This window comes from Peromyscus leucopus, chromosome 5, assembly GCF_004664715.2.
Source record: "Peromyscus leucopus breed LL Stock chromosome 5, UCI_PerLeu_2.1, whole genome shotgun sequence".
NCBI lineage: Eukaryota > Metazoa > Chordata > Mammalia > Rodentia > Cricetidae > Peromyscus > Peromyscus leucopus.
Genome location: NC_051067.1, coordinates 86,420,597 through 86,441,042, shown reverse-complemented (window position 1 = coordinate 86,441,042; position 20,446 = coordinate 86,420,597). Strand labels below are relative to the sequence as shown.

General features: G+C 56.0%; 1 protein-coding gene across 1 annotated transcript; it reads right to left on the bottom strand.

Moving 5' to 3' along the window:
* Nucleotides 1-184: 184 nt before the first annotated feature.
* Nucleotides 185-20,054, bottom strand: Katnb1 (katanin regulatory subunit B1). The gene is made up of 20 exons (XM_028871437.2): nt 19,930-20,054; nt 18,465-18,760; nt 14,157-14,287; nt 11,044-11,161; nt 6,115-6,215; nt 5,793-5,834; nt 5,164-5,247; nt 4,880-4,995; nt 4,435-4,506; nt 4,114-4,264; nt 3,831-4,021; nt 3,591-3,721; nt 3,191-3,241; nt 2,369-2,436; nt 1,860-1,979; nt 1,613-1,762; nt 1,302-1,378; nt 1,154-1,228; nt 896-1,012; nt 185-578 (listed from the first exon to the last, which is right to left on the bottom strand). The coding sequence occupies exons 2-20, from the start codon at nt 18,502-18,504 to the stop codon at nt 446-448; spliced, it is 1,968 nt and encodes a 655-aa protein (XP_028727270.1). The 5' UTR covers nt 18,505-18,760; nt 19,930-20,054; the 3' UTR covers nt 185-445.
* Between the last annotated feature and the right edge of the window lie 392 nt (nt 20,055-20,446).

Here is a 20,446-nt window from a genome sequence, read left to right as displayed (position 1 = left end):
TGCTCCACCTCCCCTTCTCCAGAGTAAAGCTGACCGGGCAGCCCTTTGCTGTGAGCCCGGCACTCTGCTGCCCCCTGCTGGCCACATCCGGAAGCTGCACTGGGACTTGGAGGAGGGTGGTCTCAACCTGAGGAGACCTCTGGGCCAGTGTCTGGGAGAGCCAGAGGATATCTCCGATAAGGAAGTCAGGAACAGTTATACATTTAATAAATCTGCCTGATAAGTTACAGCAGCAGCAGCTCCCAGGCTGGAGTTGCCCTGAGAAGCAAGACTGTGCAGCTGCCGCTGGAGAGGAAGTTTGGAGTCCACAGCTGTGAGGTGGTCTGTGGGCTGGCACGCCGCCTCCAGGATGGCCGTCAGCTGAGGCTCATGGGCCCTGGGCATACAGTGACTAGAGTGTGAGACCAGGCCAGCGAGGGCCACCGGTGCTCCAGCCTTGAGGTCCTCAGTCCAAACTGGCCATGAGTAGGTGCAGCTCGCGGAAGGCACTGCCATGGCGGCCGCTCAGCCCTGACTTGCTCTTGACGAGGCCGCTGATGTTCTTGAGCTGCTTGAAGCACAGTCGGCACTTGTGCAGCCTGGAGGACAAGGCAGCCCTGAGGACGGCCACCATGGCCGCCCCACCTGGCCACCGTGGCCGCCCCACCTGGCCACCGTGGCCGCCCCACCTGGCCATCATGCCCGGCAGGCCGGGGCTTTTGCTCCCCTGACCCCTCCAGAGCCTCCTAAGAGCACAAAAGTCCCCTAGGCCATGCCAGTGTGTAGGGACAAGCAAGACCACGGAGGAACCCATGCTTGGGTCATAGCCATTCATCCTGAGCCACTTCCCGGACAGTGTTCTCTGAGAGCTGTCTGGGCACAGCCACCCACAGGGGAGGAGGCACCCCCTCCTCACCTCTCCTCTCGGCTGATGTCCACGCCCACAGAAGGCGGGGCTGCCAAAATGTCGGTGATGAGGGGCAGGAACCTCTGGAGGATCAGCTTCAGGGAGGTGCACCCAGTCTGGACGTAGCTTCAGGAGCAAGGTAGATGGAGTCATACACAGACGGGCCCAGAGCCAGGGAGAAGACAGGGGGGGATCCTCCACAGATGGGCATATGCGCACACATGCCCACTGCCACTCGGACGGCTCCAGGGTATGGAGGGCCCCTACCTCTCATACTTGCTTTGCAGGAGTTTCTCAATCTGGGGCAGCACTGTGGTGCACAGGTCCAGCTTCCACAGGGAGCTAGAGAGAGAGCTGGTGTGACGCCGGCAGGCAGCCCTGACCACCCCGTTCTTCTCTTCTCGGGGCCACTTACGCTTTCTGGTTGACGATGTTCAGGAGGTCCACCACCACGGACAGGTCATTGATGGCCACTGCAGAGTCCACTGAGGTCTGCAGACAAGCTCCATTAAGAGGGCGGCACAGGATGGGGGTAGACAGGGTTGGAGGCATGCTAGCAGACTGCACCACCCGGGATGGCAGGGCACAGCCTGACGTCAGGCCTCAACTGATGGAAGCTGCGGACGGACGGTGACACCACCAGGCTGCCGTACCCAGGGCCCCCGTGTGGCCTCCTCTCTGTTCAGCCTGAAGCCCACACAAGAGGTGGTAAGAGGTCACCCTTACCTTGATATCTCCTGTGGTCCACACAGCCCGCACAGTGTCCAGGTTCTTGTGGCGGCTGGTGAGCACCACACACATGGTGTCGTGGCCCTTGCGTATCTGTGACATGGCGTCCTCATCCACCAGCTCTGCCTGCTGAGGGACCTTCACGGCCTAAGAGGGTGGCAGCCAGATGCTGGCACGGGAGCAGATGGCACACTCCAGTCTCCTTTCAGCCCCCAAACCCCCCTCTTGGGTAGGTCCCACTCACGGGCAGGAAGTCCGAGGCCTTTAGGCCAATGGGCTCATTCCGTGTGGCGGGGATGACGACAGGCTCGCTCTTGGGGGCAGGAGTGGAAGTCAGGACTGGAGGCCGGGCTGGGCCCTCGAGCTGCAGAGAGCAGAGGCCCAGCTAGAGCTGCCTGAGTGAGTCCTCCCTCAGCTGCCCGAGTCCTCCCTCAGCCGCCAGAGGCCTCCCTCAGCTGCCCGAGTGAGTCCTCCCTCAGCTGCCCGAGTGAGTCCTCCCTCAGCTGCCCGAGTGAGTCCTCCCTCAGCTGCCCGAGTCCTCCCTCAGCTGCCCCAGGCCTCCCTCAGCTGCCCGAGTGAGTCCTCCCTCAGCTGCCCGAGTGAGTCCTCCCTCAGGTGCCCCAGGCCTCCCTCAACCGCCCGAGTCCTCCCTCAGCCGCCAGAGGCCTCCCTCAGCTGCCCCCGAGGCCTTCCCGACAGGAAGCTCCCGACCCTGGCTCAGACCCACAGGATGCCCTCTCTGCTCGGACATACATTTGGCACCGGCACCGGCACATCCGTGGCTGGGCTGGGTTTTGAGGCCTCCTTGGCTGTGGCTGTGTCTAGGAGTACAAAGAAAAGCTCGCAGTCAGACGGGAAGGACCTGAGCGGAGGAGGTCAGAGGTCAGGATGGGATTCTGACATCTGTGACTGGGAAGGAGCAGGCGCCAGCAGATGGACAGAGGGAACCAGGGAGCTGGGCGCAGGGAGCGCATCAGCAGGTGGAGGGTCCTGGGGAGCTGAGGCAGGGGCTGTCCTTGGGTGTGTGTAGATGGGACCCAGTAGCTTCAGGGCAACCCTGCCATTAGGAGTGGAGTGCGTGAAGAGGGCAACAGAGGAGTGGGGGGTGAGCAGGAAACGGGGAGAGGGTCTCAGCAAACAGTCTCACTAAGAAAAAGCAGCAGCCCTGGGTCCCCAATGGAAGCCAGAGGACAGAGATGCTAGGGGTGGACCCTTTGCCATCCCAAAACAGACTAGATGGTCCCTTTCTTCAGTCCCAAACTCCTGGCCAGGGCTCTCTGGCTGCTGCTCCAGGTCTGGGTCCTGATGATGGCCTGATTCTCCCCACCCCGGCCCTTCCCGCCCTCTGCCCGCTCAGAGCCTTGCTTCCCCGTACCTGAGTATACCCAGTCCCCAGCAGCACACACGCCAGGGGCAGGCGGGCCTGCCTGGCTTAAGCAGCCCCAGGGCCTTCCCTGGGGCCAGGCACAGGGTAGGCACTTTTAGGTAGGTACAGGAAAACATCTCATTGGGTAGGCTAGGGGTTGCACCAAGAGAGGCCAGGCCTGGTCCTCAGGCCAGCTCGGCCCAACTCACCATCCTCTGGGGGAGCTGGGAAGGGCTCACTTCTCCGGGGCGGTGTCCGACCTGCCAAGGCAAAGGAGGTTGATACCTGGGTTCCCATAGCTCTCTGGGAACGGGCCCTGTGTGTGGCCAAGGTCTTCATCAACAGACACATGGCTGGAAGTGATCCCCAAGCACACGGTTCTGGCCCCGAGAACCCATCTGAACCTATAGACCCTCTTTATTTAGAACAGGGCGGAGGGCTGGGCAGGGGCCACCGATGAGTAGCTGCGGGACCTCTGCTGCCAGTGTCCGGGCTCCTGCTTTTAGAAACCAGCCCGGTATAAAACCGCGGAGACCAGGTCAAGTTTAGGGAACACAGCCACAGCAAGGCGCTGGGCTGTGAGGCGGGAGGGAGGGAGGGCGGCCTCACTGATGCTGTTCTTGGGCTGGAAGATCTCATTGTAGTCCTCGGCATTCTGAATCTCGGCCCGGGACTCACGCTCGTCCCTGTCGTCTTCGCTGCTGGGGCTGCGCCGCTCACTCTCTGAATTGTGCTTTACCCTAGCGTGTGCAGTCAAGCAGAAGAGGCCAGGCTCCTCAGTGAGGCCCAGGGCCGAGGGCTCAGGGGCCTTCTTGGGACACACACCCTGCCGGGGCCATGGGCACCCACCTCTGAGTCTTGCTGCAGGTTGTGCTGGGCCGCTCGTAAATGCGGCGGAGGGGGACCCCGGGGGTGGGGGTCTGCTGTGTCAGGGGCTGGCTGGCCTGCACGGGGTCCTGGGTCACAGTGCCTGTCCTGGTGACTCTCGTCAGGTCCACCACGTAAGAGGATACGTTACTCTGGGAGAAGGCCACACCTATCTGCGGGACACGGCAGGGCAGGTGTGGAGTGGGGCCAGACCCCAGGAGGCCCAGCAGGGGAGGGGAGGGGAGGGGGGGGTCGGAACCCTCACCAGCTGGTCATTGCAGATGGCCAGGTCAGCCACCTTGCCCCAGTTGACAAGGACCACATCAAAGCAGCGCTCGGGCTCCCAGCCATAGACACGCAGCGAGTCCTGGCCGCCGCTGTACAAGCAGCAGCCATCGGGGTTGAAGAGGACGCTCCTAGGCCAGGGGAGAGAGAGCTCGCTGTCAGTCCCAGGACCCCCAGCTGGTGCCCGACCCCGGGAAAGCGGGTGAGCCCAGGACACAGGAGGAGCGGAGGCAGGCAAGGTCACCCTGACCAACATCCCGCGACTCGGTCGAGGGGCAGGGAATCCATGAACTCTGCGTACCTGACAGGCCCTGGCTCCCCTTCAATGCAGCTCACCACCTGGAACTTCTCCAGGTCCCAGAAGCGGATTGTCCTGCAAAGATGGCCACAGGAAGCCAGCTCCTCATGCTGCCCAGGGCCTCTCCAGGCCCCTCCCTGCGGGGGCACTAGGAGTAATGTCTGGGCCAGGGATGGCCCTGTGCGCGCAGAGGGTGAGGATGACCTAGGCTGTGCCCGACAGCCCTGCCCCAGAGCTAACCCCAACTGCCAGGGGCCTCCCTGCACTGTGCCCCAGTAGGGGGTGTGGGTCCTAACAGGCCAGGAAGTACAGCACCAGGACACTAGCCAGGGAAGAATGGGGCCAGGAACCAATCCTGGCTTAAATTAACCTACGTAGGCTTTCAGGCACATGACAGGGCAAGAGAAGGCGGGGACAGCCGTCAGGCAATGTGCCTTATTCTCCTCACCTGTCGGAGCTGCCAGAAGCTAGGAGATACTCGTTGGGGTGAAACTCCACCACGTTGACGGGCCCTGTGTGGCCAGGGAACTCAGACATCATCTTGCCGGCCGTCAGATCCCAGAGCTGGAGCAGGGTGGGAGGAGGTAAGGGTCGGGCTGAGCCTTTGGCTGCCTGAGGGTCTGAGCTCCCTCTATTCTCAACAAGTTTGGGGGCCTCCCAGTTAACAGGGAGGTGAGGTATGACCAGCAGCAGACCACTGGGCCCAGGCTACACGCCCGGGTCAGGAGTTACCTTCACGGTGTGGTCATCTGCTGCTGATGCCAGCCACTTCCCATCAGGGCTGAACCGAAGACACCGCACAGCCTGGCTGTGGCCCTGCGGAAGAAGAAAAGAACCAAGCTCTTTGGAGGAGCCTGGGTCCCACAGCACCTCCCCATCCCCAATGCCTGCCCTGAAACACAGGGCCTTCCTAAGGACCAGCCACAGAAAGGATGGATGGTCACTACTGGGAGACAGGAGGGATCCTTCTATGTGGCCAGACTCCCAGGCCTCCAAGAAATCACAACTGTGCAGTCAGTTATATGCTAAAAGTGTTTTATGGCCTCTTCCAAAAGCCCTTGAGAAGGATTCTGTTAGTCACAGAACTGCCACACACCTATGAACAGGAAGCCCCGCACCCAGAGACACCAGCTACCTGACTGCAAAAGCAAAGCACGGAATAGTTGAATAGCTATGTCTCTGGGGATTGGTGGAAAGCTGGGGGTCCAGATGACCACCTAAGGCACTCCCATTTCAACTCCAGGTCTGTTTTGAGGTTTAACCTGCAATGGACTGCAGCCCCCCAGCCCCACTGTGGTGTGGACCCAGGCTGTGACGGATGTCACATAAGGTCATAGGTAACCGACACAGGTCATGCTTACCCTGTATCGGAAGACACAGCCTTTCCTCCTGATGTCCCAGAGCTGGAGGGAAGAGAAGCAGGGGAGGTGTTAGGGAGGGTGGATCATGAGAGGTTGGGATGGCCCTAGAGACTAGGCCAGAGGGTACACTGCAGCTCTGAGCAGAGAGGACTCTGGAAACCTCTAGGTCATGTCAGGCCCAAAGAGAAAGGCTGGAAGGTTTGCCCAAGCTGGGCAACCCAAGTTGAAGTGTCTGGCCAGAGTCCACGGGTCCTCTGTCCCAAGGATGCTGACATGGAGGAAGGATTCCCTTACACTCAACATAGACCGAGTGGTACCTTACCTTGATATTTGTGTCCTGGGAACCTGAGGCCACAAATTCGCCATAGGGGTGGAAATCCAGGCTGCAGATGTTGGCTTTGTGCCCCATGAGTGTGCGGAGAACTAATGAAGCAAGATAAAGCAGAAGCGCCGTGTGAATGTCAGCTGGCCAGCAGCAGCCTGCCAAGACCAGCTGTGTGTGTACCCTTTGGCACAGAAACTGGGATGCCAATATGAAAATAGGGGAGATGAGCCAGTGCCCTGCCACCCTAACAGTTCCACAGCCATTTCTGTCACTACTCAAGTGCCCAGAAAGTGCATGGCATTACCCATAGCTTGTGTGTGCCAAGGCCCCTGGGCAGCAGCAGGCACAACAGTGCTTGGCCCAGGCATATGTTTGCCTAGTATGCAGGGCAAACAGCCCCCAGGACAGTACCAAGGATTGAGCAGAGAGGCTGCAACAGGGGAGCTGCTTGGCTAAAGAATCCAGGAAGACAAGGCACGCGTGGATAGCAGCCATGGGCAAGAAGAGGGTACGGCTGGGACTCACAATGCCCAGTGGGATGGGCACCCGTGCAAGCGACCTTGAGGACGGCCCTAAAGCAAGTACGAATGGAGGACACAGGGGAGGTGCAGCCAGGAGCAGACTAGTCACCTGTTGGTGACACAGCTAATCCACTGAGGCCGGACAGGCCAGGGGCAAACGTGTGTCTCCGAGGATTACAGGTAGCTTTCTGGAAGACTTGTATCTCCACTGCCCAAAGAAAGCTTCCCAGCCCGTGAGTGGTAGGCCAAGGGGTCTAGAGGCCAGCTATCCTTAGGTCGTACCAAGATTTAACAGGTAGTGAGCTCCCGTGTTAGGGGCACGTACCTAAAGGTCCAAGCATAGCTGAACTGAATAACTACTGTAGAATCCTCCCGTCCACACTAGGCCACCCACAAAACTAGGATTGGTTCTGACTCTGCTTCTTAACTGCTGTGTGTCTCTAGGCCGTCCCCTATCCCCTCTGACCTTCAGGTCGGTCTGCAGGGAGAACTAAGAAAAGGAACACCATGGATTTAAGAGTGGGGCTGTGCAGGTTTCATTGACCCCCATTACAGCTTCCTCCTGGAGGCCTTCTTCACTTCTTCCCGTCTCTCCTCTGGACTCCACTCTTCTCCTCAGACTTCACGGCGTGTGTCTTCTCCCTCTTCTGGTCTCAGTGAGGATGCACTACGCAGAGCTATGACTAGCTACTACCTGCTGTCACTGCACATCTGCTGAGCACTTCAGATGTTCAGCGAGCTGACTCGACATTAGCTCAGAGCCCCTCCGACAAAGCCAGGAGGTGGGTGGGTGGGGGCCGAGGCGCCCTGCCTGAGGCTGAACCGCAGTGGATGGACCACGGTGAGATCAGGTGCTGCCTCCGAAGCGCCACCTGAGCCTCAGGAGTGACCTGGAGCCAGAGCTGTCCAGGCAGGAACGGCTGCCCCAGCCAGTATCCACCCCAGGACCAGGCCCGCTGCCCACCTCACCTCTGTGCTGGTTTCTGACAGGCACTACAGCTGGATGACACCTCCTTCCCGTGCCTGAGGACTTTGCCAAGGCCCCTGACTCATCCTTGGTGTGGATGTCCAACTCCAGAACACCCACACTGAGCTCTTGGCGTTTCCTGCTCCTCGGCTGTCTTGAATCGCTAGAAATTCGGGAAGCCTGGGGAACATGCTGCCCTAGCCACCTCTTGCCTTGTTGCCACAGCAAGGGAAACCGAGGCACAAGAGACTGTGGTGGGGCCTGCCCAACCCAGGCCAGCTTCATGAGCTAGGGGTGCCTTCCTGTGAGCCCCCATCACGGGGCTCCTACCTCCTAGCAGCACTGTGGAAAGTGGGAGGACCACATTCTTCTGCCATGACTGCTGCCCTTGCATGTCTCTCCCAGAGATGTCTAGCCTTGGTCACAAGCTCTAGGGACTGCAGAGTGGAGGAGACTTGGACTTGTCTGCACATGTGGGGACCTCCAAGGTCTCCCAGTGGAGTGGCTGGCTGCTCAGTCTCTGCCCAAACCCTCCAGTGTGAACCGTGGCTCTCTCGGAAGCCCGTGTCCTTCAAGTTTCTCTGGGTTCTCACCCGATGCCCACATGGGGGGTAGTAGTAGCCCTGAGACCTTAGCTCTCCCTCCTGAGGGCAAGCTTGAGAATCACCAACTAGAGGTTGATGGACAGCAGAGAGTACTGGGGCAAGGTTCTGACGCCAAGATCCACGTTCTAGCCTCTGCCACCTACAGCCTCAGGGTTTTCACTGAGCCCCGAGCCTTTGACGGTCTCAGCCTGCCCATCTGTCAAAACGGGGAGCCCTGCCAAGCAGGCTTTAGTGTCCATTTCCGCCTCGCTATCTGAGGGCGTCACTCTCATCCCCCAGGTGGAGCACAGTGACCGGGGACGTCACTGTGGGTTGTGTCTTTGTAGCTTTTCCCTTTGGCCCGTGGCTCTTCGGTGAATCATGAAGAGTGGCGATCTTCACTGGGAATCAGTTTGAGGCAGAGGTTTTCTGGAGACTGACTGCCTTCTCCGTCAGAGCCTGGCACCCTGGCATGGTGCTCCCTGCCTCTCACATCCAGTGATAAGCACAGCATGCTCTGAGGCCTGATGTGGCCTGGCCAAAGAACCTCTGCTGAGACACAGTGCATTGCCCTGTTTGTCATAAGGCGTCCTGGGGCTCTCTGTTCAACGCCATCAACATGTATAGTCACCCCCTGAGGACCAAGGGATACCATCTTTCCTGGGCCACAACACAAAACCACCAATGTTCCTGAATGAAGTTGCGCTCACTGCCAGGCACACACGCCAGTCAGTGGCTTGTGTTCTGCAGCAGAGGCTGTACCAGAAGGGCCTTTTAGGCTCAGCCAAGCTCAGGGAGCTCTCACCGGACAGGGAAATCTGGAGCCTCTCAGCTGCAGCAGGTGGCCCCAGAGACAAGCAAGCCAACTCTCCTCAGATCTCCTGAGGCTGGCCTGAACAGTGGATGGCAAAAACACGCTGAGTTAGCTGTCAATACTACAGAGTAGGGAGGAGGTGTTGCACATTAAATTCCAGAGTTTTCTGACAAGTCTGTGGGGCTGTTGGGGATGGTGGCATCCACAGAGAAGGCAGGACTCTGTGTAGCCACACCCCAGGGTGAGAGTTTCTAGACCAAACGGAATCTGTGAGGCCTAAGCTCAGATGTGAGAACACACCCACAGAAGGGCGTGTAGCCACGAGGCCAGAACGCATCCTACACGCTGAGGGAGGAAGAAGAAAGAAAAGAAAAGCAGATCCCTCGTAAAGGGCCGCAGAGAAACAGCACTGGATTCTGCAGCAGCTCTGGACCCTAAAAGCAGTCGTGACGCCTTCAAATCCCATTAGTAAATTATTCCAAGAGAATCCTGCACTTGAACTTTAAAGAACAGAGATAGACTAAAGTCACGTTCAGCCATAGAGGGTCCGTAACACTGTGCCTGCCATTCGCCCTCAGTGCCAGGGATCAAACCAGGACCTCACACATGCCAAGCAAGGGCTCTGCCACTGAGCTATGTCCCTTGCCCCTGCACTGTGAGACAGGGTGGGCTTGAACACGCAATCTTCCTGCTCTGTCTGCTGAGAGCTCGGACTCCAGGTGTGTGACACTGGACTCCAGGTGTGTGACACTGGACTCCAGGTGTGTGACACTGGACTCCAGGTGTGTGACACTGGACTCCAGGTGTGTGACACTACACCCAGCTCCCTTCACCCCTTCATAGCAGATCAGGGAAGAAAGTACTCCATCTGAGAGGAGGAAGCCACAGGAGGACACTGGAGGTCTCAGGACAGCAAAGACAGAGATGAGGAGTCCAGGAGTGATGACCCCCAGGCCCTGGGCCTGAGCAAGAGAGAGCTGGATCACAGGAGAGGTTCAAAGCTGACTCCTCTAGCGGCGTGCTTGTGACCGTGGTTAACGATGATCAATAATGATTTGGACAGGGATGTGGAAAATGCACATGGGAAAAGGAGCAGTTGTTCACTCCAGGAAACCAAGTCACAAAAAAACCACGCGGGGTCCTTACAGCACCAACACTGACCACGTAAATGGTGACACTTCGGGGACAGGAAATGGGGGCAATGGGCTGGGCAGCTGTTGGGAGCCAAGTCCTGCTTCTCGTTGCAGGTCGGGGGTACCTTTTCTTATTTGGGGCTTGCTTGTTTGTTTGTTTGTTTGTTTGTTTGTCTGAGGTGGGCTAATACACCATAGGCTAGGCTGGCCTTCAACTTTACACCAATTCTCTTGCCTCAGCTTCCTGAATGCCGGCGTTTTGGGCAGGCACCATTATGAAGGGCCAACTTGTTTTTGTTCTGTTGTTTTAAAGAGAAAAGGAAAGTGCAAAGCCATTGCTGTAGGAAAGGGGTGGGGGGTGGGCACTGGAGTGGGGAGGGAGAGCAGAGACCTTAGACCGGGGAGGATGGGGCAAAGACTTCCTCCTGCCATCGGGGTTCCTGCCGAAAGGGACCTGTCAAAGCCCGTGTTATTTCATCAAAGTACAAAGCAAATAAAGACAGCGGGAAGGGAGGCAGACGGAGACCCAGCCACCCAACCCCCACCCTGAGGTGGGTGCTCCCCACGATCTTAATGGCTCTTCCTACACGGCCATCTACTTATTCACATGCCTGCAGGGTATCTCCTCACATGTGATGTCCTTCCAGGGTCCAAATACACATATGCACATGTACACACACACCTTACTGTTCATTACTTGGGCACCTCCTCATATGAGCACTCGGGGGGGTGGCGGCAGTGCCCACTGTTGCTGGACTGATGGAGTGGTATGGACGGCATGCCACCCACTCTGGTCAGTGCTTGAGAACAAAGCACTCAGACCTCCTGGAGGCGGCAGTCTGAAGGAATGCCCCAAGCCTGAAGCGGGGCCCCCACACATGAAGGAACAGTAAGCAGGGAGGCCTACTTTTGGCAGCTTCCAGGTCCCAGACGCGGATGGAGCCTGACTGGGAACCGGCTACGATGAGCTCTTCAGGGGTGTTGAGGCGGACACTCTCCACAGGGGACGTGTGACCTGTCAGGCTCTGCAGAGAGAGGTTGGCAGCTCCAATGAACTGCAAGGGTAACCTCCCCCCCTCCAGCTACTGTCCCAAATTTAGGGTCCCTGAGAATGGCTTCAGTCAGAAGTAATATGTGGTGAGCTGTTCTCGGGGTCCCCACCTCTGCCCCAACTCAGCTGAGCATGGCAGCTCATCAGCACAATGGACAAAACAGTCCTTCAAACACCTGTGGCCCCAGCATGGGGGGGGGGGGAGCAGAGGCAGGAGGATGATGAGTTCCAGACCAGTCTGAACTACATAGTGAGATCCCAGCCAGCCTTGATTACATACTGAGACCCTGACTGAAGAAAAATCCCCAGGCAACCTCCAACTTATCCTTCTCCCTTCTATAGTGCCTCTGTCTCCTGGCATGGGCAGCACCTAGAGAATGGCTCAGGGTCACTGGAAGGGAACAGGGGATCAAGATAAGGAGATGTGGAACCTTCACCCCAGTCTGAATGATCCCATCCAGGCCATCCCCATCCCTATCTCCTCTGCCTGATCACAGAGGCCATAGCAAGTTAAGAACGCATTTCCCCTGCCCCTGGGTGCCTGACCCCCTGAGGCTGCCTGCTCCATGCTTCCAGGGGCCCGGGAAGGTCTGCTGGAGAACACGGAGGTCCTTGCACATCCAGAGCACCCGGAGCAGCGAGAGATAGGTCAGGAAGGTGCTGTCACCTTCAGCTTTTAGGAGAGAAGGCCAGAACCCAAGTCCATGGTGTCATCACTCTCTGCTCAACACTGGCCCCTCAAAGCACAGTGGCCATTTAACCAGTGTTCACTAAGGCAACATTCCTGATGGGGACATGTGGGACACAGGGGCGTTCCTCAGCACCAGTGTCTGAAGCCTTGTAGTTACAGTAGCCTGTCTGACTCCTGCTGGACAAGGGCAGGGGTCTAAATGGGCCCAGGCTTCCAGGATCACAACTGGGCAAAAACAACCCCATTCGAGGGGGGTGTGATGACGCACATCTTTAATCCAAGCAGTATGGATCATCTCTGCTCTGAGGCAAGAGAATTTCCAAGCTCAAGGCCAGCCTGGGCTACACAGTATGACCCTGTCTCAGAAAAAGAATAGCACCACAATTCTTCAGGGAACTTATTCTCTGCCAGCACAAACTCAAGGTTATGCATGGCCAGAGACTGTAGGCCATGTGAACACCCATCACAGTAACCCTTCAAACCTGAGGAAGACTGAGTTCCATGAGGCTAGGGTGTGTACACAGAATGAGACCACTAGAGGGAAACATGTATTTGCTTGTCCGTGGACTGAATAATTCTAGGACACAGAAGGAATTTGGAGGCCTCGTCATCTCCAGGGAGACAGAGGTCACTGCAGAAAGAACTATTCAGCGTTCACTTCTTTTCTTTGGGGTGGCTTTATTTTATTTTTTTAACTATGCAGGCAAGCACTCTACCACTGAGCTACATCTCTAGCCTATGCTGATCATTTTTCAACTTAGGGATATTCCTTTGACATTTTATGGGGAATGAAAACAAAATATAACAGGGGGTGGGGAAACGTCTCAGTGGTTAAGAGCGATGGCGCTCGTCCAGAGGACCTGGGGTCAATGCCCAGCACAGGCATGGCAGCTCACAACCATCTGTGACCCCAGTTCCAGAAGAGCCAATGCCACCCCCAGCCTCTGCAGACACTGTGCTCACACAGTGCACAGACATACATGCAGGCAACCCCCCGCCCCCCCCCCCCACAAATACAATAAAGATAAATACAGCTAAGGGGAAAATACCAACAAAGCAACTCCTTTCCTGAACCTGATGTACGGGCCACGATCTGAGTGGGTCTCAGTTTCGCCCAATCTTACGAAATCTCTGAAATAACCGAGTTTTTGGTAATGGTTATCACCTTCCCCCATTTTTTGTTTACTTGGTCAAAAGTTTAAAAAAAAAAAAAAAAAGACAACTGCCTAAGGTGGCCAGGACGCAAGGCACAGCCACACTCCCCTGCCGTGGGTGAGACAGAAAGTGGCTTCTGGAGCCCACTGTGACAACTTCCCAGAACTCCATACTAGGGGCCTAGATGCGGTGATCCCGGATCTGCTCGGAAGTTTGAACAAATGAGAATGTTTGATACACTGTGGTTTAGCAGAACCTAAAAGCTGGAGCCAGCAGCCCTGCTGATGACAGGGTGTGGCTAAGCTAATTACAGCTCATCCCTGCGATGGATACCAAGAAGCCATTTAAAAGCATGCTGTAAAACAGTATTTGTTGACATGGGAAAATCCTCATGACACTGTCATTCTAAAGAACCAGGTCACTCATGAGTAAGATGGTACTCGGAGACACATGTGTGCACATGTATGTACCTCTCTCTAGTCCATCATCGGGAAAGGCACAGACTTAAAACCTGGTCCTCTCTGGCCACAGCACTGCCTGAAATGACTCTCTTCCCATTTGTGCTGTCCTGCCTTGGGAAGCAGCCTGCATCTCTGTATGATGTGTGACCAGGAAAAGTGCTTCAAGAATGGCCTCCAATGCCGGGCGGTGGTGGCGCACGCCTTTAATCCCAGCACTCGGGAGGCAAAGCCAGGTGGATCTCTGTGAGTTCGAGGCCAGCCTGGTCTCCAAAGCGAGTTCCAGGAAAGGCGCAAAGCTACACAGAGAAACCCTGTCTCGAAAAAACCAAAAAAAAAAAAAAAACAACAACAACAACAAAAATGGCCTCCAAGTGAGTCCCCTCTGATGCCTTCCTTCGACAAAGACACACCCCACACACAGCTGGCAGGTGGAGAGTGGGGCTTATTTAAACCTTCCCATGAGTACTCTGGAGTTCTGTCCCACACCTTCGTTATCCCCTCTTCCTGAGGGCTGGCCACCAACCCAGCTGTCCTGGGCTATCCTGGCCCTTACTGAGCAGATAACTGGAGTAGCACTAAGGGTGTGCTGGGCCATTCTGGTGACCTGAGATCACCAGTGCCTGCCAAGGAGCCCCCACCAGGAGCCACGGTTCATCACTCACCATGATGCAGTTAGGCTTGTTGATGGACCACAGGTTGACGCGGCAGTCATCCCCACCAGTGGCCAAGAGCCGCCCTGAGGCCTTGCCCAGCACCAACGAGGACACATTGCTGGCATGGGCGACGATCTCTTCTACATAGGAAAGGAGGAGAAGAAGGTGCTCAGGGGACTTTGACAGGCCATATGGAGGAGGTGGCCCTCCTTAGCCACCAACTCTGAACACAACATTGAGATAACCCCCACCAGCTTCAGGACCGGCCACAGGGCAGTGTGGACCAGAGGCTGAGATCGCTGCCTCCACCTCAGCTCCCCACCCCCTCTCAGGCCTCCTTTCTGAGTCTCTTTCTCTTCACATCAGCTGGTAACACAGACTACACGGTACACCCTCCCTACACACCCTCCCCCAACCGCTGAGGGGGCAATACTTGGGACAGGTACAGCTGTAATGCTGGGCACAGGGTGCACACTGGCCAACTCAGCTCCTGGGAGGCTGAGGCCGAAGGATCACGAGCTCCAGGCCAGCTTGGGCTACATGCAAGACCCTGTCACGAAGCCAAACAAGCACCTGTGCTTATCAGTATGAGTGGACTTCTCCTTGTCGCTAGTCCATAAACAATATAATGCAAGAACTATTTAAACAAGATCACACTGTATTGAGTATCACAAGGCAGAGCGATGAGTCAAGGCACCCAGAGGAAGTGCAGGTCTCTACTCAGACACCACACCACTATATGAAGGGAGACATGGCTGTCTGTGTGGAGGGGTCTATGTGGAGGGGTCCTGGAACCAACCACCACAGATACTGTGGGGAGACTTAGTTTACTTTTAAAAACTGGCTTCCTATTTTTATCTACTGTGTCTTAAGCACTAATATCCAGAGATAATACTTTTTCTGATAAACAAAAAAATAATAATAAAAATGCATCACCTAAGCACCCTCAACCACTCAGATCCACCTCTACAGACAAAGCCCGCTTGGGACACACCTTCCGAAGAATTCAAGTTCTGTCTAGACAGCTGTCCCTAGATCCCAATTCCGACTTCTGAATCAAGTGCTGATCTGAGCTCTGCCAACTGCATGGCCTTGGACCAGTCACTCTTCCTCTCTGAGAAGGTCCTTGTCTGGAGGACAGGATGACCCCAGGGCCGGCTCACTGGGAATGGGCTGAGAGGGAGCCTCAAGACTGGCCATCAGGGACCCAGGTAGGCAGGGAGTGAGTTCCATAAGGGTAATGGCAGATACAGCAGGAGCTGGTGGGGAAAAGCTGACCCTGAGAACGCGAGATAAGGCCTAAGGACAGTCCACCAGAGCTGCTGGCCTGGACCGTGGTGGGAGGGCTGAATGGGGAACACAGGCAAGGACTGTGGGCCTTCTCATTGCCCAGAAAGAACAAACTCAGTGGAGAATCAAGAGACAGCCTAGGCCTGCAAGCTGGTCCCTGTCCCCAGCTTCCTCTGGGAACAAGGAGAAAGGAGAGGGCCAGTCTCTCACACAGGCAAGAGAAACCCCAATATGTGGGTGCCCTAAAGCAGCTAGAGACTGGCTTGAGCGACATGGAGAAGGGTGTCATGGCTATTAGTAAAGGACCCTCCCCTCACCCTAGGTCCTATTCTACCCAGCCGGGGTAGCTGCAGACCATAATGATACTGAAAAATAGGCCCAGGGAAGCCCAGACAGTTTGGGTTTCTAAAGACACCTAGCGTCCCAAGCCAAGACGCAACTTCTGAAATGACTCCTCCCTTCAGGGCCTGGCAGGGGCACCGCTGGTACAAGCAGCGACTGACCAAACCAGGGTGAGAGTTCCTTGTAAGCCCAGACACTTCCAATCTAGGTACTGGAAGACCTGCTGCCTGGACCCAAGGGCGTTGGGTCTTGCTGTGGTCACCATCTCAACCACAGTCCTGTCCTCTGCACACTTCGGGCAGCTGCTCACAAGCGTGAGCCACACAAACCCTTCCAGATCTGTCTAACCGGCAGGAGGGCAGCGCAGCTGTTCCCAAGCCCTCAGCTCTGTCTATGCAGCCACACCCTGAATCCGTCAGAGACACCCCTGGGCAGCTGCCCTGGTTCTCACCTTCCCCAGGCAAAGTGAGAAAGGACAGGCTGAGTCCCACCTCAGCAAGCCTCGGGACCACCCCCAGAGCCAGCCATGAATGTGTAACAGAAGGACTTCCAGGCATCAGCTCTAGGCCTGGCACTGGGAGGATGTGGAAGGGCAGCTTATTGCCTTCAGGCTCCACGGGGATCAGATGGATCCCGGGCAGGGCCTGGAGCTGGAAGAGACACAGGCAGGGGGTGCGTGTATGATGATTCCCTTTTAAGCAGGGGCTGATGGAAACCTGTGCAGACAGGAAGACAGCACAGTCCTCACAGCGGGCTCCCTCTCTGGCTTGGCTTGGAGAACACCAGCATCAATGGCCCACACATGGGTGCTGTGTTTTCATACAGACATCAGACTCTTCAGTATCTCTCTCCTGTGACGGCCACTGCTCTCCCTCCAGCATAAGTCATCAGGACCTCCTCAAGCCCCAGGATTATAGCCTGGCAAATCTCAGCAAAAGCTGGGGATCACTCTTGGTCTGCCCAGAGGTGCTAAGGACCTACATCCTGGGAGGACGATACAAAGGACAGGGAGGTTCAGCAACTCCACACTGGCAAAGAGCCTTCTTATGCTCCCCACACCCTGCAGCCCCAAGAAGCCCCAGCCTGTGTGGTCTCAGGCTATATACCCATAAACCTCTGTGCATGAGAAACTGTCAGTTCCTCAACATACCTGATCACATTTCTGTCTGCTGCTTAAATACTTGGATGCTTGGGGTCTTAGATATCAAGGGTCTTGTGGACATGTGCCCTGCAGAACTCATTAGATTTACCTGGCATCACTCTCTCCTTGCTGAATGCAACAGCCCCACGGTCTCCTGTAAGTCTTTCCAATATGCAAAGCTTTCTGCATCAGGGCCTTTGCACTTGCTGCTCATGCACCCTCTACCCACATCAGTTAATTAACTGAGTCAAAGCACACATACCAGCTCAGAACTAGAGCAGGACGAGAAACGGATGTAATTCTTGCCTATTGCCCTCCCAAGCTGAGCTCCTTGGATATGGCAGCCCTCACTTGCCCCTAGCATCAGGTTCTACCTTCAGGTAGGGTAAGTCATCAAAGAGATGGATACATAATGCCAATAAGTACAAAGCCACCTACCCAAAGTATACCTTTCCTGAGTGCCACTGAGAGGGTTCTCCCAGAACCCCAGAGCTTTAGAGAACAACTTAAAATGGTCCCAATCTCCCACTTTACAAATGAGGAAACTGAGACCCAGAAAACAGCTCTGCCCCAAATCTCCTTGTCCACTCATGAAAACAGCCCGGGGGTGGTACAGCAGAGTGGGACCAGGGACAGTTAACCTGTGACAACCAGCTGCAGCTGGGAAGAAGCCCACAGCAGTGAGATGCAGGTCCTCCAAACACAGCTAGGGCTCAAGAGCCTTTTAGAGGGTCCAAAAGAACGAAACTGTTATCTTAAACACTAGGATGGTATTGGCCTTTGGAACTCTCATTTCTCTAGAGGCGGGGTCTTTGGGAAGACACCCAGCATGTGATGACATCATCACTACTGTCAGGTGTGAGTATATATATGTCGCAGTACTGTTTTCTAGTACAGTATGTATGGATAAGTATAACTTTCATAAACAAGAGCCCTTCGGGGGGTTTTTATTAAAAAAATAACTTTTAAGAATATGAAAGAGCCAGGTGTGGTGGCACAAGCCTTTATTCCCAGCACGCAGGGGACAGAAGCACATGTCCCAGACCAGCCAAGGCTGTAAGGACACCCTATCTCAAAAAAGGAAATGAGTATAAATGGGTTTAGACTAAAAAACTCAAAACTATTTTTGTTGGATTACACTCAGAGCCCGGCCAGCATCTTTGGGCACCTCCCTCCACCCACATCCCTAGACTTTCATCTGATGGAGGAAAACGGACTTGGAACAGAGCTGAAAATCCTAGAACACCTTCCAGCCTTCCTCAAAATACTCTGCCCAACAGCCTGCCTGGAAATCCTTTACAAAGTGCTTTAGTAAGTTCACGATCTCACTGGAATCTCAGCGTGTGGGTGCGAGTCCTTTGCTGTACAGATAAGGCAACTCGCCTCAGCAGGATTAATCCACCTGCCCACTGTGATTTACATCTCTGTCTACCTTAACACAAGGACTGTGCCAAGGACAGGAGACAAAACTGAAGGCTCGGACTACCCAGCAACGAGCAGCTCACGAAACCACAGTGTGATGAAGAAACATGAAAAGTACTTACGCAACTTCCAGGCAGTCTTGGTGACCACAGGGGTGGCCATGCTTCAGAGGGCCGCACCTGAGACCCCACCCACAAAATGGATTGTGCTTTCCCTGTGGGGTGGGGGTGGATCCCCCCCAGATCCGACAATCAAGTTGGCAGGGAGTTCCCACACATCCAGGCAGAGAGACCTCCTCTCCTGGCCCAGAACTGCCTTGTAGTTTAGATCATCCGCCACCAAGCAGCAGCCTGTACACATAGGTCAGGATCCCAGATCATGGAATGTCAGGCTTGGGCCATCTCAGCTCAACACTGGGCTAGAATGCAAGCAGAGGTGACGGAGTGTTAGCAAGTTCTTGAGGTGAGTTACAGCTCCCTGGGTCGCCAAGGCCACTTGACACAGACCCACCAAAGCCCCCAGGGCCTGGAGCTGCAGTGCACACTGGGCCAGAAAACCTGACCAGGAACACCTCTGTGTCTTGGAACCCTAAGACCTTAGAGACAAAAGACCTTCCCTAAGTAGCTGGTGGCGCCAGACTTTAACCCCAGCACTCCGGAATAGCACTCAGGCAGAGGCAGGCGGATCTTGGTCAGTTCGAAAGAAAGACTGACTGACTTCCCAGCAGCCTAAAGCAGTGCTCCAGGATGCTGGCTGTCTTAAGACAGTGGGGGAGGAGAGGCCCACGTGTCTGCAGTTCACACAGATTTGCACCTCATGTGCCGGATGGGGCACTGGAGTCTGAGGCTATGTTTAGGGACCCATGAGAGGCACCCGAAAGGCAGGCAGACACACACACACACACACGGAGAGTGTGAAAGTGTGAGAACGAAGAGACACTGACAGTGAAGGTCTTGGGGAGGAGTGATTCTCAAGAGGACTCCGAGGGTCCAATCCTCTAGCTCCCTCCTTCCCCAGCTCCTGGGAAGGGAACCACGCCCACCTCTCGTTAGTCTCAAGGACACAGCCGGGAATCGGGTCTCCAGTCCAGGCGTGAGTCGGAATGACTCCTCAATTCTAAGAGGCCACAGCCTGGACGGAGCCTTCCACAGCCACGGCTCTCCCACTCTCACCACATCTCTTCCTCCTGCCACCCGTGCTCCTCATTCCGGCACACCCTGAGCTCCCTAAGTTGGCCACGCTTCGCCAGACCCTCTTCACTCCCCTTTCCCTGCTGCTCCCGGAGTCCCCCATTCATTCGCTCCCCCGTTCCTGGAGCCCCAGCTCAGTACGGTCCTCCGCACATCCTCAGCTCTGCTTCCGGCTAGCTTTCCCTCTCTGGCCTCCGCACCCGTCCCGCTCGCTCATCCAAATCTGCTACTGGTCTCTCAGCCTCGCCTGACCCTCCGCCCCCTCCGTCTTGAGGGGCACCGGCTCCAGCCTTCCCTGGCCCAGAGCCCTCTGCCGGCGACGCGACTGTCCCCTCCAGGCTTGGCCAAGACCGGGGCCATCTTCCCCTTGCCCCCAAGACCCCGAGGGCCACTCTACCTGCAGCTGGAGCTCGGGAGGCCAAGGCTTCCCTCCAGGCGCGACCCCCACTTGCCTCCATCCTCTGTCCTGATTGGTCGCTGCTTGACAACCGACCCTCACAACAAAACCTCCGGTCTAGAGTCCCACCCACTTCACTTCTTGCACCAATCAGTCGCCTCGGACGCTCCGCCTTCCTCCGAGGCTGACCAATAGAAGCAAGCGCTTCGGCCGATTTGCGTAACTACCTGCCTCCTTTTCCCGACTCGGACTAATCACGAGAAAGAAGCGTTTACGGGCCTCCCTGAGGTCTTGAAGGAACCAATGTGGGTTTCTATATCCTTAAGTCCCGCCCCAACTCGGGCTAGCTTTTTCCGCCCTTTTCCTTCACTTCCTGGAACCCGGTTAGGTTTGAAAAATCCGCGAGCCGCACACGAGGGCCGCTGCACCAATCACTTCGGCAACAGCCCTGGCTCCACCAATCAACGTCAGTATTATTGGAGAACCAATTCCAAGACATCCAATGGGAAGGGAACTT

Excerpts from the sequence above, each read along its gene's own strand:
- Katnb1 (XM_028871437.2), bottom strand. The coding sequence starts at position 18,504 with ATGGCCACCCCTGTGGTCACCAAGACTGCCTGGAAGTTGC. Across the intron at positions 6,216-11,043 it reads GGACCTGGAAGCTGCCAAAA|TTCTCCGCACACTCATGGGG; the intron begins GTAGGCCTCCCT and ends TTGCTTCATTAG. Across the intron at positions 4,996-5,163 it reads CAGATGACCACACCGTGAAG|CTCTGGGATCTGACGGCCGG; the intron begins GTAACTCCTGAC and ends ACCCTGCTCCAG.